The following is a 19,871-nucleotide window of genomic DNA, read 5'->3' as shown; positions in this document are numbered from 1 at the left end:
GTGCCCATTGCCACTGTGCCCATTGCCACCTCACTGTGCCCATTGCAGCCTCCCTGTGCCCGAGTCAGTGTAACTGAAATTTTTACATTCATTGTTTAAAAGTTGCGGTCTCCTCCTGGTCCCGTTACGCGATAGGCGTTTCCCAGCAGCCTATCACGGACGTCTTCTCATCCTCAGACTCGGTTTCCCAGCAGACACTGTGTTCAGTGTTCCGCCTATCACGGACGTTCTTTTGTCCGAGGATGAAAAGACGTCTGTGATTGGCGGAACACTGAACACAGTGTCTGCTGGGAAACCGAGTCCGAGGATGGAGAGGACATCCGTGATAGGCGGAACACTGAACCAAGTGTCTGCTGGGAAACACCTATTACGGAAGGGACCAGGGGGAAGCGCAATGTTATACAATAGACGCTCATGGCCCTTAAGGTACACTGACAAGTATAAGCGAGGGGGTATTTTCAGCCCTAAAAAAGGGCTGAAAAATTGGCTTATACTCGAGATATACGGAAAGTCTTTTTTGCATTTTTTTTCAGGTATAGTATCAGAAAATATAATTTTGTTTAATTACTATATATATTTATTAAAGTAAAACCTTTTTTAAAAACATTTGGTGATAAATGTGCCTTATTATCCACCCTGAAAAAATTTCCTAATGATGCTAGCTTGACGTCACTCTTATCCTTGTCAAATAGGGTTCTTAAATTCCTACTCCAAACCTGACCTTGAAATCTACTCTATAATAATAATAAAGGGGAATGTGGGCATGAAGGGGGCTGGGAAGAAGTGTCAGATGCTGTAGTAAAACAGTACTCAGGAAATAAGAAGTGCTATAATGCATTTAAAAAGTTTGATGCTCACATCAAGTGCAAGTGGGGATTTACTAAAGGCAATGTTTTGGTTAGCCATGCAAACTCATCATTTCACAACACATAAACTTCCCAGCACACTTTGCACACTGGAAATGAGGATGTATTGTGTAATTGTTAACCAGTGCCCAGGCTATAATGGATTCAAATATCTTGATTTTCACATTGTATGCAAATACTATGCAATTTATATCATACCTGGAGTTCAGCTTAAATTTATGTGACCTATGCCCCTTACACACGATCAGGCTTTTGCCCGGCCAAACTTACATCGGAATTTCGAACATGTTCTCTATCTAAACTCCGACGAAATTCCTCGGGAAAAAAGTTCGATGGGGCATACACACGGTCGGAATTTCCGATGGAAAAAGTCTGTCGGACTTTTTCCATCAGAAATTCAGATCGTGTGTACGGGGCTTAAGGCTAGCCACACATGGATCAAATCTCGGCTGGTTCAGCAGGAACCGGCCAAAATTCTAATTGTTAATGGCAGGCTGAATGTACCAAGTTGATTGACCAATTAACTTGTGTACAATCAATCTGCTTGATTTCTCTATTAGGCTTGGTTCAAATTAGTGCAATTTCTGATGTGACTTGAGTTGCACAGATTGCATGATAATGGAAATAGCATTGTTTTCAATGGTGGACATTCCAATCAATGCAGCATGACTGCGATGTGAGTTTAGGTAAGGGTCCTATGTTAATTTGGTGCGATGCAGTCCATAGACCTTAGGAGATTTTGGTGCATTTTTTGCTGAAGTATTCCCATAGTAATAGTAGTAGTAGCAGTGCTCATAGCAGCAGTACTAATAGTAGTAGTACTACACATAATTGCTCTGTTTAGATATCCATGATGAAAAATGTGTCTTGTTAAATTATTGCAAGATCCACACATAAATCAATGATTAAAATTGTATTGTGCTCTTATTCTTCCATCTGTGTATGACATACCACTAGTAGGTAGCCATTTAATGTTCTAACTGTGTGGGCCTTGTCAAGAACAAAGATATTTGTTATTGTCAAAACACGTCAGAAGTTATATAGAAGTTATATAGGCAGTTGTGTGACATCACATTTAATGTGTTCTACGGTATCAATGACTTTCCCCATCTCAATGCCACCTGTCAGGAGACCAGCGGCTGGGGATTTGACAGGACAGATATACTCTTCCTCTAATCATGTCAACTTTGCTGGATACTTGATAACAGGGCATCCCACACAAGTGGAACATCTAATGGCGACCAACCAGCAGGATATCAAACACAAATGGACAAGTAAATGCACAATACAATGGTAATTATTGATTTATATATTATGCGTGGTTCTTGCTACACTTATTAATTTTAACATTATACATGATCATGGTTGTTTTAACAACGCTTGTCAGGCTAAGCTCTGACTGAATATTAATTATAATACTTTATAGAATAACAGTTTTAGAGAAAACTTATGTTAATAAATATTCAACATTTCAGAAACTGTTTTATTAAAACACATCATTCATAAACTGAAAGTCACAAAATAAGGGACTTTGCTTATGTAAAAAGTATTTAGCAGTATTAGCACACATTTATAGAAGAAACAAAATGTTACCTCCAATTAGCATAATGCAAATGGAGAATATCTTTTCTGCATCTGTATTAGCAGAAACATTTCCAAATCCAACACTAGTCAGGCTGCTGAGTGTAAAATAGAGGGATGCAATGTATGTACTTCGAATGGTGGGACCACCTTGTGTGTTATTGCTATAGAAGGGCGACTCCAGTCTTTTCCCCAGCTCATGAAGCCAGCCTGCCAAAACAAATAGAAGCAGGGTAAAAAACATATTTAATAAAAAATTTAGTCATGACCATAGTCCTATTACATGACTTATTACATACTTGACAAGTTAAAGTAGTTTTCCTCAGGCACCAGATTTGAGTGCCAGATAAGATAAACTTATTAGGATACAACAGTTTTATTAGGACAGCTATTCCTCTTCAAACAGCCAGTGTATTCCTGCGGCAAGCGGTCCGTAAGTGGTTAATGTAGAATAGATAGATAACAAAAGAGCCATAGGCAGACAGATATCCTACCCAGAAACTCTGGAGGGAAGACATCTTCTGTTCTTAACAAACTCATAACACATTAAGGTTCATTTACTAAAAGCAAATAGGGAACTTTGCAAAAAAAATTTCATTTAGCTTAACCACTTCAATACCGGACACTTTTACCCCCTTCCAGCCAAGGCCAATTTCCAGCTTTCAGCGCTGTGACATTTTGAATGACAATTTTCCCTTCCTGATTCCAAACATTTCTGATGTAAAATTCAAGCTTAATCTAGGTAAATAGTATGAATTCAGCTGCACCTTAAAAAACGCCTAGAAGCCTTAGTTGAGTATCCAATGTTATTTGGTTCTTTAATTGTATACGCTCAGACTGATTTAATAGACTGTATTTTACTGTTTATCATTGCATGTTTTCATGTTATTTGAACTACAGCATTGTGTTTTTTTCCTTGTTAATGAAAAAAACAATAAAAATATTTTTGAAAAAAAACATAACTCTTCACTTTTTTTTACATATTGTCACCAGTGAAATACAGCATTATCGTATAACTGGTGTGGCAGTGATCAGGGACATTGAATGGTGACAGTATGAATTCTTTTTAAATATGTTAAAAATATATTTTTTTCTTTTTTATTAAATTTTGTTTCCTTTCTTACGATTTTTTTTTAACACACTGTGACCAGAGCAATATAATGTTACCATAGTAACATTGTACTACTCTGAGAAAGTGATCAGGGTTTTTAAAAAAAAGTTTTTACACATTAAGATTGCTTATATCAGTGCATTACATCGCAATAAGCAAGCACTTTACTGAATGAAACTGATTAATTCAGTTTGTTTTGTTTAGATTAGCTGTGTTTGACCAGAGCTAATCACATAATACAGATGGGCTGTGATTTGCCCTGTCTGAACCATTGGACAAAACTGCTAGCAACAGAATTGTACACAATGGATGCATAAAATGAAGCCATCCATTGTTTACAACTGTCATGTGACCTGCAGTGATTGGTCACAGGGGTTACATGGTACTGGCAGCAAGCCAGTACACTAATCATTCATTGGCTGTGTCCGGTGGACACAAAGGGTAATAGATCACGCCACTGTGCGGCCCCGTGCCTCTGCATGGGGTGGGATCAAGGAGGACATCATATGACATCCACCTGGATCAATGAGAGACCCACCCAGCGCAGGCAATTCTTTATTAAACTTCCCCCTGAGTATACCTACTTCACTATTGGAGGCCTTGTTTGTTCTTTCTCTCCCCTCTCCACTCTGATCTGAGTGCTACTAGGGATTGATCAAGGAGATAATCCTTTGGAGTGTGACAGGTGGGAAGACGCTGTGGCTGCAGGCAGGAGACTGACACTAAGGATCTCTTTTTGATGCCCTATACCTTCATTATTGAGGTAAGAGTTCTGGGAGCCCTTTGATGGATATGACCACCCATTTGTCAGTCAGCTATCTACACCTGGCCTAGTGGACATTCAGTTTCATCCCTCTTCTCATTGGCAGATCGTCACTGCATCCACTTATGGGACATTTTGCACACTTTTTTCTCTTTTGCACATTATTTCTACATTTAGAGGCTCTTCTCTTTATGTACTTATGCGCATATATTTTTGCACAGTCCATTATCACCGTCACTTAATTTGTGTATATTTTTAGTTAGTGTGTAGTTTTGCGCAGAATCCCTTTTTCAACATTATGTAAATACGTAACCTTCAAATAAAAAATGAAGATGATCCCCATAATCCACAAATAGATTCTTCAACATGTTTTGAAAGTCCAAAAATGTTGGAAGGTTAGTTCAAACAATTATCAAGTCTGACAATTATAGGCACTTATTACCACACCTCTTCACGGCCTGATTGAGGCAAGTAAAACAATGATTGAAATAAACACATTGCCTGAATTTATTGAGGTCGTGCATAGAAAAATCACATAATACACCAGTGTGAATGGAAGAATTCAAACAAATAGAATAATGCAAGCAATATACATAATTTGTTTTGTTTACATCTACATCTGAAGACTTTCTGGGCTCATTATGTTCTTCAGTCAATTAAATTACCTTTAAGTTAGCTATCAATTCGTTTTTCAAATACAATTGTGCTCATAAGTTTACATACCCTGGCAAAATGTATGATTTCTTGGCCATTTTTAGAGCATATGATGATAACACAAAAACATTTTTCACTCATGGTTAGTGTTTGGCTGAAGCCATTTATTATCAATCAACTGTATTTACTCTTTTTAAATCATAATCACAACAGAAACTACCCTGATCAAAAGTTGACATACCTGGTGATTTTGGCCTGATAACATGCACACACTCTGACACAAAGGGGGTGGAATGGCTATAAAGGTAACATCCCCACCTGTTATCTGTTTGCTTGTAATTAGTGTGTGTGCAAAGTTTTGCAGGCTCCTGCCAATTAAATAATAAATGCTTTTTTTTACCTGCAAATATGTGCATTTACTATTGTTTGCATAGAGTAAACTTAACCTTTAATGCTGACTGAGAGATCATTGTGTATGATCATAAAATATGTGACTTGCCTGCAACTTGAGCACTGAGTGTGTCTGCATTTTTAAATTTCTGAATATAATAATCACTAGGGCACAAAAGCACACTAGGGGATGCAAATGGAGAAGAAAGATTCCTACCAGTTGGAAACACACAAACACATTGTCCCCTTCCCAGGTCAAGATGATTCACAACCAGCGCTTAAAATCAGTCAATATGATCCTCTTGAATAAAATGTTCATTACATGCTGAAATAAAAGTACATTTATACTTTTCTTTGTTTGTGTATATATATATTTACATATATATATCTATCTATATCTATCTATCTATCTATATATCTATCTATCTATCTATCTATCTATCTATCTATCTATCTATCTATCTATCTATCTATATATATATATATATATAGTACTACAAGTAACTTATTTGAGGAAATCTGTGTTTTTAAAAACAGTCAGTTGTGCTAAAATGTATTCCAAAATGTACACAGTAATTGATACATGGCATTAGTATGGAGGCAGAATGTTTTGCAAATGCTGTTCTATGAACCATATTTAGTCATGAAGTTGTATAAAGAGCTATCCTTATAGCTCCAAAAATATTTATTGGTAAAGCTTTTCAAAACAGCCAATACATTTTACGGGGGGTTTACAAACTCAAAAAAAGAGATAGAGATGTGGCCAAGTGAGAACCCCTGAAAAGCCATTGTGGAGAATCAGCCACGCTATACAGAAATTAATTATAAACTTCATTGTTGTATTAAAAGGTGTGCTATAGTTCCATTAAATGCGAAATGTTACATAAGAGGAATATATCATCATCATATCCATCAATAAAAAACCATACATACAAAACAGTAAAAATAGACAACGTTGTCACACTAAAGGCTAAGGGCCCCACACATACACATCCACATGTACGTCCAGCTTAGGACACTAGATGGTGCTGCTATGTATCAGGTAAACTAATATTATCATGGAAATTAAATACTGGTACTTGGATAGGATCTCAAAAGAGATATTGCTCTGAATGTATATTAAAGACTGTTTTCATCGTAGATAGTCCATGAGTAGTTTTCCTGATGATATATTAATTAATGAATGCTGACCATTTTTGAAGCACAACCAATGTTAATATTTCAAACACAATTGCTGTAAAAGTCTATGGAAATAGTTCAAGGGGGTGTATAGTGGAATTACCTTGATTAGGACTTGTGCTCTAACAAGGTGAATCCACTATACAGTATACAATTACTAGACATACACATTCAGAGCAATATCTCTTGTGAGATCCAGTCCAATTACAGTATCTAATTCCCATGCTAATATTAGTTACCCTGATACAAAGAAGCACCATCTAGTGTCCTTAGCTGGATGTACATGTCGATGTGTATGTGTGGGGCCTTAGGTCTGGCGCCTTTAATGTGACAACGTTGTCTATTTTTACTGTTTTGTATGTATGTTTTTTATTGATGGATATGACGATGAAAAATTCCTAATATGTAACATTTAGCATTTAACGGAACTAAAGCACACCTTTTGATACAACAATAAAGTTTGTAATTATTTCGGTTATACCGTGGCTGATTCTCCACAAGGGCTTTTCAGGGGTCCCTCACTTGGCCCCATCTCTATCTCTTTTTTTGTAGTTGTGTTTTTTGCTCTGGAGGTATCCCATCCATTTGCAATGTAACAGTAAGGCCTCGTACACACAACTGTTTTCCTCGACAAAATCTATCAAGAAACTTGGTGGCAGAGCTTTTTTGCCAAGGAAAACAGTTGTGTGTATGTTTTTCGGCGAGAAAACTGTCGTGGATCTCGACGAGAAAAAAAGAGAACAAGTTCTCTTTTTTTCTCGTCGGGAGTCTCAATTTCCTCATTTACGAAGCTGGCTGGTTTACGAAGAGGAACAACGTTCGGTGTGTATGCTTAGAAACCCCGCGCATGCTCAGAATAAAGTATGAGACGGGAGCGCACCTTCGATAAAAGTAGCGTTCGTAATGGAGATAGCACATTCTTTGCGCTGTAACAGACTGAAAATCGCGAATCATCTCTCACCAAACTTTTACTTAACACGCAGTAACATGAGATTAGTAAAAGCAGCCCCAAGGGTGGCGCCAGTGAAATCAAACTTCCCTTTTATAGTGCCGTCGTACGTGTTGTACGTCACCGCATTAGAGAATGACGAGATTTTGTCTTGACAGTGTGTACGCAAAGAAAGCTTGACAAGATTCTTGACAAGCCTGACAAGAAACTCATTGAGGAAAACAATGTTTCTTTTACGATGATTTTCTCGGTCGTGTGTACGAGGCCTCATTGTTATTCCTTCATTATAATAGCCACGCTATTATAGCAGTATATTGGATTCATGGATGTTTTTATATTTTCCATGGTTTTCGTTTCTTTCATCAGGACTTTACAACTTTTACATGTATTTTAAGTTTGGAGAGAGGATTAAGATACTGTAATTAAGACTATGATGGCTGTTCAGGTTGCAGTTCTTAAAAGACTCAAAGAACAACATAATAAAATGTGGATACAGTTTGTGTATTATTAGAATAATCCTATACAAATTCAAGATAAAGAAAAATATAAAAATGTACAAAAAAGGAAACATTGTATAAAAATCCTTAAGGTAAATTCATAGTTACACTTTTAATAGAACTGGCAATGTACTGTAGGTAATCCAAAATTTATCATCAAAACAAGTGCACATAATAAAATATTAATTAGCATTTTATAGCATAATAACTTGTAGGTAATTGAAAGTAAGCCATTTATTACTCTCCAGCTTCCTACTATATTACAACGTAAAAACAGCACTATACATATATTTCAGCACTTTTAGGCATTTGACAATGCATGAAATTAGGATAATCAATCACAACATATAACTGAGTTTCTATACATTGGAATATTTGGGCAACTTCAGTTCTCTTCTAACAGTGCAGGTCTATACTGGAGATATAGTTTACATGCTGTTTATGTTAGGAACTTCCAGACTTCCAAAAGCTCAGAAATAATAATACTCCAATGCAAAGTATTTTCCCTAAATATGATATTAAAAATCCACATTAAATGTCCACACTTTATCACCAAAAATCTCACAAGATCACAAGACAGTCATAAATTATACACAAACAAGTAAAGCAAACAAATAGGGAACTAATTTATCGACTTTTTAAAAGGAGAGCCACTTTTAGGTATGGGATAAAGAGATTAATTTGACTTGTAATTTGTTTTATCTGTGTTAATATTTTGTGTCTTTGATGCCACAATAAGTTTACTTACATTTTGGCTTAATTAGTGTTAGTTAGTAACATAAAAAATGTCCGTTTGCATAAATCATATTTAGGTGGCATGTAATTATAAAAAAGAAGGGAGGGCTATATTTCTACTGTGCTTTAAGTGTATAAAATATTTTTTATCTAAAAGATATGTGGGGCTGTTTACAGCTTTTATTGTAACATGTCAGTTGGGCAAATTTCTTCTTTAAATTATACTAAAAAAAAATGAGGATAAAATAATGCACTTACTTTTAGGGCGGATTTTTAGAGCCTTAGTTTCAATGCTGTTTGACACAGTTACAATCCACTTCCCGGACTTATTAGTTTCTTCTTTGTGAATACACCCAGAGAAACAGGAAGGGGAAAAAAATGACAGTAGTGTAATAAGGATCTAGTATTTTTTGAATTTAGTATTTTTTGTATGACATTTTGCTAATTTGTTACATTTTCATGTGTCATCTTATTTATAAGGGATTAAAATATAATTGCTCAATAAAAAAATCATTTCAACTTGTGACTTAATATATGCAGCACCAAAGCAAGGTTCTCAATCAAACAAATTGGGGAAAATTCATATACAACTACATATAACTAAGATATTTTTGGTACAAAAATGTTTAGTGTTGCTTGCCTTAAACATTCACAAAGTGTTCCATTCTAGACAAACAATGCCCAGATTGTAATGTGATTGGTGTAGCTGCAGTAGATAGACTAGTGGCATTTAAGATTAGTTGACAAGCTAAGCTGGAAAATGGCAACTTTATAATTTTCACAGAAAAAGCAAGACAGCCAAAAAACAATGACACACACAAAAAGAATAACATTTATTCCAGCAAAAAACACAGCTTTAGTTCCAACCTAGAAAACACTAATACTAATATATTTCACTGTGTAAATCTTAGAGGTGGGGGATGTAAAAAGGAGGAATGTTTTATACACTGCAGGTTAACGCAATCAAATACACTCGGTGTTACTTAGGCACAGTCATAGAATCGGTTTGCTATATCCTGACTATTACATAAGGTTATATGTATTAGACATATTCATAAAATCAAGTATAGAGTGCCAGGATAACAGCATATATGGGTATACAGACAAATTAACTTGCTAGTATACCTTTACGTGTAAGTAAGCAATGCAAATGTAACTATTAGTATTAAAGTTACTATCATAAAACTATCAAAAATGTATTATATACAGAAACGTAACACATCACCAGAAGAACATGGATGAAAAGTTCTTGAGTCATGATTCATACATTGGAACTAACCAACATTCAAGAAAATGATCATTATCTTCAAAAAAATTAGAGGAAGATAATGATGAGGATAGATTAGGGTTTTGAATTAAAGGTCAAAGCAATCTTCAAGATAAAGTGTAATTTCCCATTCAAAGTTTTTTTCTTTGGCGATCCTAGTGTCTATCATAAAAATCCCATAGACATCCCTTTTACTTAGGAGGGATAAATCATTCAACATACTTGATCTGGCAGTTTACTAGTCATTTAATGTTGACTGACAGGCCATTTGTGTGTGATTTTATAATATGTGACTCATGTGTCCACGCCTATACATGCCTGTTGCATTCAACCTGTTGTTAGAGAGAAACAAGCTAGGTCATAACGTATTGCCTATGGCAGGTGCTCTTCTAGCATCAAAATATATCTAAAGCTTTTCTTAAACCCATATTGCCTTGTAAAATTGGAAAATATCTACGAACAATGCATTTTACTTCTTTCTATACTGTAACAGGTTAAGAAGATAATGTATTTAGGATCTTAATTGCCATTTTTTTTCTTTTTCATTCGTGTATAAGGGTCCCTTGTGGGATACTCTTGGCTTTGAAATATGCATCCTTAATAATGTAGTACCGTTTCAGAAATTTCTTCTCCGTGATTTCAGTCTCACTCACATATTCTTCCAAGTTAAAAAAATTACAAGGGCCCTGAGTTAACTACAAAAAATAAATTTGGGATCCTTGCATTCCTCCCATGACCCTAAGATTGTACTTGTTGTTCAGATATTCAAAGGTAGTGTCTAATGACAACTTCCATTGAGCAATGAACAGGAGGTCATCAAAATCAAGGAAAGAATCTAATCTGACCTCTAAATTAGCACATACACCTTTCCTGCAGCCACTATTTTATTCTGCCGGCGGGGAGGGGGGGATATATATTTGTATTGGGATGCCTGCCATTATAGGCACATTAACTTTAATGGCATCCTAGTCTTAGTCCATAGGGTTTAACCACTTGCCGACCGGCCACCGCCGTTATACGTCGACAAGTTGGCTCGGCTGGGCGAGAGCACGTAGTATGACGTCCTCTCTCCCAGCCGCCACTAGGGGGCGCGCGCGCGCCCCCCGCTCGCCCCCGACTCCCGTGCGTGTGCCCGGCGGGCGCGATCGCCGCCGGGCACACGCAATCGCTCGGTACAGAGCGGGGACCGGGAGCTGTGTGTGTAAACACACAGCTCCTGGTCCTGTCAGCAGGGGAAATGCTGATCTTCGGTTCATACAATGTATGAACCGAGGATCAGTGTTTCCCCTAGTGAGGCCACCCCCCCCCACAGTAAGAACACACCCAGGCATACTTAACCCCTTCCCCGCCCCCTAGTGTTAACCCCTTCACTGCCAGTGGCATTTTTATAGTATCCAATGCATTTTTTATAGCACTGATCGCTATAAAAATGCCAATGGTCCCAAAAATGTGTCAAAAGTGTCCGAAGTGTCCGCCATAATGTCGCAGTACCGAAAAAAAAATCGCTGATCGCCGCCATTACTAGTAATAAAAATATAATAAAAATGACATAAAATACCCCCTATTTTGTAAACGCTATAAACTTTTGCGCAAACCAATCAATAAACGCTTATTGCGATTTTTTTTTATGAAAAATATGTAGAAGAAAACGTATCGGCCTAAACTGAGGAAAAAAAATGTTTTTTTTATATATTTTTGGGGGATATTTATTATAGCAAAATGTAAAAAATATTCATTTTTTTCAAAATTGTCGCTCTATTTTTGTTTATAGCGCAAAAACTAAAAACTGCAGAGGTGATCAAATACCACCAAAAGAAAGCTCTATTTGTGGGAAAAAAAAGGACGCCAATTTTGTTTGGGAGCCACGTCGCACGACCGCGCAATTGTCTGTTAAAGCGACGCAGTCCCGAATCGCAAAAAGTACTCTGGTCTTTGGGCAGCAATATGGTCCGGGGGGTAAGTGGTTAATATTGCATTGGGCCACCCCTTGTAGCTATAACAGCTTCAACTCTTCTGAGGGGAAGGCTGTCCACAAGGTTTAGGAGTGTGTCCATGGGAATGTTTCATCCCAAAGATGATCTATTGTCCCCCATCCACCAAATGATTTGGACCAGTGCACAAAGCAAGATCCATAAAGACATGGATGAATGAGTTTGGGGAGGAAGAACTTGACTGGCCTGACCTCAACACTACAGAACACCTTTGGGATGAATTAGAGCAGAGACTGCGAGCCATAGACACACTCCTAAACCTTGTGACCAGCCTTCCTAGAAGAGATGAAGCTGTTATAGCTGCAAAGGGTGGGCTAACTCAATATTGAACAGTACGAATGAAGACTGGGATGCTATTAAAGTTCATGTTTGTGAACAGCCAGGTGTACCAATACTTTTGGTAATATAGTGTATGTATATATATATATATATATATGTATATATGAAAAAAAATCCTCCTTTTATTCTCACCAGAAAACAAAATGAAAAAAAGCATGATTATGAAATTTGTGTGCGTTCTGTCTTGGCATTTGATACTGTTCCACATCATGATCTGATGCAAAAGTTGTACAAACTAGATATGTAGATATGCAGTTGGCTAAAGGATAGATACCAGAGTGTGGTTGTAAATAGGGTTCACTCAGAACAGACATCAGTAACTAGTGGGGTACCACAAGGTCTTTCTTTCAGGTACTGGGTCCTGTTTGATTTATGTTTTTGTAAGTTTTTTAACTAAAGTTTTTTTGGTCAATGTATGTCTTTTTGCTGATGATACAAAGGTGTGTAATAGAGTTGATATACCTGGAGGTGTCTGTAACAGGGGACATGATTTGACTTTGCTGGAAGATTGGTAAAATAAGTAAAAACTGCAGTTCAATGTTTCTAAATACAAAATAATGTACCTAGGGAAAAGGAATACCTTGAGACAGTACAACGTTGGGGGGGGGGGGGGGGTAAAGTTTTGGTCAGCACTACAGAGTTAAAAGATTTGGGGGTACTTATTATCAGACGATTGTAAAATGAGCAAACAGTGTGACCAGGCAGTGGGAAACAGAATTGTAGGATGCATCACTAGAGGGATCACCAGCAAGAGAAAGGAAGTCTTAATTTCCCTATATAGATCTTTAGTGAGACCTAATTTAGAACAATGGGCCAGATTCTCAGTGGAGATACGGCGGCGTATCTCCAGATACGCCGTCGTATCTCTGCGTTGCGCCGTCGTATCTATGCACCTGATTCTTAGAATCAGTTACGCATAGATATCTGTTAGATCCGACAGGCGTAAGTCTCTTACGTAGTCGGATCGTAACTGCCTATTTACGCTGGCCGCTAGGTGGCGCTTCCGTCGAATTCCGCGTCGAGTATGCAAATTAGCTAGATATGTGAATTCCTGAACGTACGCCCGGCCGATGCAGTAAAGTTACGCCGTTTACGTTAGGCTTTTCCCGGCGTATAGTTACCCCTGCTATATGGTGGCGTAAGTGCGGCGTAACAATGTTAAGTAGGGCCGTCGTTCCCGTGTCGAAATTTGAAAAAGTTACGTCGTTTGCGTAAGTCGTCCGTGAATGGGGCTGGACATCATTTACGCTCACGTCGAAACCAATAACGTCCTTGCGGCGTACTTTGGAGCAATGCACACTGGGAAATTCCACGGACGGTGCATGCGCCGTTCGGGAAAAACGTCAATCACATAGGGTCACAGTACATTTACATAAAACACGGCCCCCTGATCCAAATTTAAATTAGGCGGGCTTACGCCGGCCGATTTACGCTGCGCCGCAAGTGCTTTGAGAATACAGCACTTGCCCGTCTAAGTTGCGGAGGCGTAACGTAAATCGGATACGTTACGCCGCCGCAAAGATACGCGGTTCTATGTGAATCTAGCCCATAGTGTTTAAATATATGTGCGTGCTTTCAGTAAATCCATCCATTTATGATCCAGTTTTTCTTATGTAGCCAGTTTTGTCTATAAAAGCCAGTATTTTCAAAACAAATCTAAAATTGCAATCCTAAAGGCCAATATATTACAATTTTAATGGGCTTTACTACATTTTTTACTTACTATAAATGACACATTTGGATACATGACCTACACAATTAGAAAATGTTGTAAGGTCAGAAGTCTATTGGGATTGATTTACTGAAGGTGTAGATGTAATTAGACATGTGCAATTTTTTAAGTTACGAATACGTTTTCCATCAACTTTCGTTATTTTAGTTGATTCGTTAACATACGAATGAACGAACGGTTTAGCGCAATTAATAACGGATAACGATATTTTCAAAATAACGAATATGGAAAACAACGAAGATACGAAAGAAGAAAGCAATGAAAACATAGAAGCAACGGAAATACTGAACCCAAAAAAAAAAAAAATTACGAAAAACAAAATGAACGAAAATGCAAACTTACTAATATTCGAAGACCGAAAAGAAAACAACCGAAATGCAGAAAAAGAATAAAAAACGAAAATCAAAACTAACGAAAAATAAATTACGAATCTTCGGAAAACGGAAATGAAAACAACGAAAATACGAAATAATGTAAATTAGCTTTCATTAGTACTGAAATACTTCTGGACATTGACCAATAGCCACTGAGCGCTGTCCCTTTCCTCTGAAGAGGTTTGTTCCTTCCCCCAATGAGCTTCTTTCTCATTACCTCCTGGCTCCTTGTGTCTTTTTCTGTGTTAGACTGCAGTGCATCTAATTTCTATATTTGTATTTGTAATATCTGACATATTTTTTTTTTTTTTAATCCAACAAAAATGTTTTATTTAGTTTACAGAGGTACAAGGTATACAAGGTCCCCTTGACATTGCGGGGAAAGATAAAGAGCTGCAATGAGATAACCACTACTCACAATACATCTATGAACAGGAGGTAACCCTCCCCCCCCCCAGCAAGTCAAACATTTCCCTCCCGACAATTAGCTCAATGCCCACCTCACCCAATATTGATGCCCAGAAGCCTGTCCATCACCAGGTCCACAGGGGCCAGACCCGGCACATCCAGCCACTTTGCCCATAACTTCTCAAATTTTTGGGCATTACCTCTGTGTTGATATATCACCTTCTCCATCCTCAGCACTATCCCAATGTTATTGATCCATTCAGCTAGAGTCGGAGGAGCCTCGGCCCTCCAGTGAACCATAATAAGCTTCCTAGCTTGGAACAAGACTCTGTGCACCGCCTCCCTGTCCGCCTCCTCCCATTCGTACTCCTCCAGAGCCCCCAAGAGACAAGCCCTCGGGTCCTGCGGAAGAGACACTCCAAATGCTGAATTGATGGTACTCACGACTCCCGCCCAATACGTGTGGAGCTTTGGGCATCTCCACAGCATACGTATCAGATCTCCATGGTCTCTCTTGCACCTGGTGCAGGTAGGGTCGAGCTGTGGGTTCATTCTATGGAGTCTGTGAGGGGTATAATAGGTTCGTAGCAAAATGTACAGTTGCGTGAGCCTCTGTGAGACATTCAGTGAGCACTTGCCTACGGCCTGAAAAATGTCCTCCCATTGTTCACCGTCCAAGTCCCCTGCATCTGCTTCCCACCTTTCCCGTATCTTCAGGGGATGCTGCTTCATCACATACTGTAACAGGATGGCATAGCATTGGGAGATAAATCCCTTAGACGTCCCAGCATCCCCCAGAAGGTCAAAAGCAGGGGTCGGCGACAGGCACCACTCAGAGGAGCGACCCTGTGCCGCCACTGCGTGTCTCAACTGTATGTATGAGAAGTGCATGGACTGTGGCAGGCCGAACGCCTCCCGCAATTCCGGAAACGTGCGAAGTACCCCGTTACGGAATATGTGGGTAAGGTGTGTAATCCCATAATGTTTCCACCTGGCACCGGACTGCAGTTTAGCCAGTTCAGTGTACGTGTCATTTTGCCATATAGGACTGTACTTCGTGTAACCCTCCGCGTTTTGGACATATTTAACCTTATTCCATATCTTCTGAATCAGACTAAACGTGGGAAGCTTCTTGTGCGGTCTAGCAAATGCCTGCGCCTCCAACGCCTCAGGGATCGGACCTCCGCCCACGGTGTGCTCCATAAGCCTCTGAGCCGAGGACCGCACCGTGGGCCGAAACATGCCAACCAGCTGCTGCATCTGGGCCGCCAAGTAGTATAGCCAGGGGTTTGGCAGCGCCAATCCCCCACTATCTTTAGGTCTCTGCAGGTGTTCCAACTTAATCCTAGGATTCTTATCCTTCCAGATGAGACCACGAAAAATACTGTTCACTGTATGAAAAACTTTCAAGGGGATGACCATGGGGGTGTTGTGGAGAAAGTATAATAGTTGCGGCATGAGTATCATCTTGATAAGATTCACCCTCCCAGCAACCGACAGAAGCAGGGCCTTCCAAGTTTTAACTGTGTCCCTAAACCGCAGCAACAGGGGGGAGATATTTAAATGTATAAAATCTCGTGGCCGAGCCGTTATCTGTACCCCTAGATATTTAAAGGATGAAGTAATGGATATGGGGCAGACCGAGTTAATTACTTGTGTGTCATCGCCGTCCAATAAAAGCAATGCTGACTTTGCCCAATTTATGAGCAGGCCAGAGAATTTTCCAAACTCTGTGATTGCCATCATAGCCTCTCTAAGGGAGGAGTCCGTGTCCCCCAGCAGAAGAAGCATGTCGTCAGCATACAACATCACCTTTTCCTGCATGTCGCCATAACAAAAAACGGTGATGCGAGGGTTAGCCCTGATACTAATGGCCAGCGGCTCAATAGCCAGGGCAAAGAGGAGGGGGGACAGGGGACAACCCTGCCGCGTCCCCCTCCTCAGTGCAAAGCCCGCCGACAACGAGCCAAATGTCCGTATCGCTGCCTGCGGCTGGCTGTACAGCAGCCGCACCCAGGAAATGTAGACAGGGCCAAATCCGAATTTCCGCAACACGGTCCAGAGATAATTCCAATCAATACTATCGAAGGCTTTTGTTGCGTCTAAGGATAATAGAGCCCTACTGCCCCTGTTGTCCGCCCGCGCCTGTATATTAAGGAACAGCCTTCTCAAATTAACCGCCGTCGATTTGTTAGGCATGAACCCGGCTTGGTCTCCATGTACTATTGAAGTCACCACCCCATTTAGCCGAATGGCGAGCACCTTGGCCAGGATCTTAACGTCACTCTGTAATAAGGAAATGGGGCGGTAGGCCCCCGGGTCTACGGGGTCCTTGCCCGGCTTAAGTAACAATACTATATTTGCTTTGGACATGGAAGGGGGCAAAGTCCCCCCCTCCCTGGCGCTGTTAAAAACTTGCAAAAGCTGTGGCAGCAACACCCCCGAGTACTGTTTGTATACCTCCATGGGCAGCCCATCCTCCCCCGGAGCTTTACAGTTAGGGAAGGCACTGACTGCCTCTTGCAATTCCTCAACAGTGACCGGTTTCAATATCTGACATATTTTAGTTTTCTTCTACGTCAGACTTCATTCTAGACAGGGTGTGTGTGCTAACTAAGACAGTCAAGTCAATCACAGTAAAGTACGAATTACAAAATTACGACGAGTAGTGTGTCGAATAAACGTAAAATGTATTCTAACAGAATTACGAATGCAACCATGTTATAGCTGTGGCAAATTACAGCTATCACAGTATTTCTCAATGGCTGCAGGAATGAAGCTGATAAGAGTGAGATATGATAGATTTTAAAGCCATCATGACCTGGACAACTGCACTCCTGGGACTACAGGAATATATTTTTTCTTCCTTTCCTCAGCTTCCTGTACTTCCTGGCCAGTGAACATGGTATTCCTTGGGGCAATTATGTATCAGTAGGCCAGGTTTTCTTGGCTTATATGAACTGGGACTGCTGTAGGTTATGCTACACTAAGCTATATTCTCTGATCACTCATTCAGAGGTGACCATTACAGCACTTTGGTTTTGACACAATTGGTTAATTTGTGTAATACACAAGATACAATGTCTGGTACCTAATCAGTCCAGACACTGAAAATGTTTTCACACTCAGGAGAAGTAGAAGAAAGTGTTTTGTGGTGGTGTAATTCTAAGTATGCCCATGCTGTGTGTGATGGTCTGGTGTGCAGAGATTGACAGGCAATCACCTGGTTAATCTGTCTAGGAAGCCACTGGAGAACTGTGCGGGAAGACTGTCAGGCTGCAGCCAACTCTTGGTATGTTCGTAAAGTCTTCAGGAGTCATCGAGGATGACATCAAAATGTTGAGACAATGGCTATGCTTATTGGGGCAACAGGCACCACCCCTTTAACAAGTAGGATTCTTGGTTTGATAATGGGGAGGTTCTTGCTGCCCCAAAACACTTAGCCACACCCCCAACATCATGACATCTTCCTGGGTGAGTCCTGAAGACTGATGAACATACCCAAAAGCTGCCCAGCCAAGAGAGTCGGGGCGATCTCTGCACACCAGACCAGCAGCTTGCCTGCTGAACTCCAAGTTGAAGCCATCATCCTGGGGATACCCCTACCATAGTGACATGCCTGTTTTCTATTACATGCAGTGAGTGCATTATTTTTATTTTACTTATTTCCTTTAATAAACAGCTTATGCCCTGTACACACGATCGGTTCATCTGATGAAAACGGGCGGATGGATTTTTTCATCAGATATCCGATGAAGCTGACTTTCATCAGTCTTGCCTACACACCATCGGTTAAAAATCTGATCGTGTCCAACACGGTGACGTAAAACACAACGTTGTTTCCCCCAGACGATCGTTTTTTTTATCGTTTTTTTAACCATAAGAAAAATTTAAAACAGGTTCTATTTTTTTTTCACCGATGGAGGCCCACACACGATCGGTTCGTCCGATGAAAACGGTTCATTGGTCTGTTTTCATCAGACGAACCGGTTGTGTGTACAGGGCATTACATTTAGATGGGTTCGCCCTCTTCTGTTTACTTTCTATAAGTGATCTATGTAACTCAGGACCTGTAAATGAGGAACAGCCCTATCTCTCAGCCCTATCGGAAGTAGTAGCAGAATGTATTTGGGCTGTATTTCTAAGTATGTGTGTTAAATATATCTAGTTTATTGAGAATTTTATGTAAAAAAAAAAAAAAACTTGTGGCAAAAAATGACATCTTCAAAAGACTCACTATGCCTTTCAGAAAATACCTTGTAATTGTGTGGGTGTTTCCACAGTCCTATTGCTCCAGGGCCTCCAAAAATGCAATAGGTAGGGAAATGAGAGGCATAATTTATGCCCCTGGAATGCCTGAAGGTTGTAAAAAAGTCTCATACGTGTGGTATCCCCATACTTAGAAGGCATATCAGAATGTGTTTTTGTGTGTAATTGTAAGTATCCCCTAAGAAATAGCTTGTTAAAAATGATAACTTTGTGAATTTTTTTTATTTAGTTTCTTAATTTTCCCAAAAATTGTGACAAGAAATGTAAATATAAAAAACCTTCAAACCTATACATTCTAAAATTATATATTTACATACTGAAAACTATTCTAAAGAAAACTAAAAAAGTGAATAAAGAGAGGAACCCACGGTATCATACATTTTTATTACATACTATTATAAATGTATAATGTATCAACTAGGGATGAGCTTCGAGTTTGAGTCAAACTCATGTTTGACTCGAACATTGCCTGTTCACCTGTTCGGCGAACAACGAACAATTAGGGGTGTTCGCGGCAAATTCGAAAAGCTGCGGAACACCCTGTTAAAGTCTATGGGAGAAATCTAAAGTGCTAATTTTGAAGGCTAATATGCATTTTTTTGTCCTAAAAAGTGTTTGGGGAGCTGGGTCCTGTCCCAGGGGACATGTATCAATGCAAAAAAAAAGTTTTAAAAATGTCTGTTTTTTCGGAAGCAGTGAATTTAATAATGCTAAAAGTGAAACAATAAAAGTGAAATATTCCTTTAAATTTCATACCTAGGGGGGT

General features: G+C 39.3%; 1 protein-coding gene across 1 annotated transcript in view; it reads right to left on the bottom strand.

Moving 5' to 3' along the window:
- KCNH8 (potassium voltage-gated channel subfamily H member 8) overlaps positions 1-19,871 on the bottom strand; it is a 580,442-nt gene that overhangs the window by 126,663 nt on the left and 433,908 nt on the right. Inside the window, 1 exon segment of the mRNA XM_040352973.1 lies at positions 2,460-2,657. Within this exon segment, the coding sequence (XP_040208907.1) occupies positions 2,460-2,657 (198 nt within the window).

This window comes from Rana temporaria, chromosome 5 (genome assembly GCF_905171775.1).
Source record: "Rana temporaria chromosome 5, aRanTem1.1, whole genome shotgun sequence".
Classification (NCBI taxonomy): domain Eukaryota; kingdom Metazoa; phylum Chordata; class Amphibia; order Anura; family Ranidae; genus Rana; species Rana temporaria.
The sequence above is the reverse complement of the archived record's forward strand: the minus strand, read 5'-3'. Positions and strand labels throughout refer to the sequence as shown.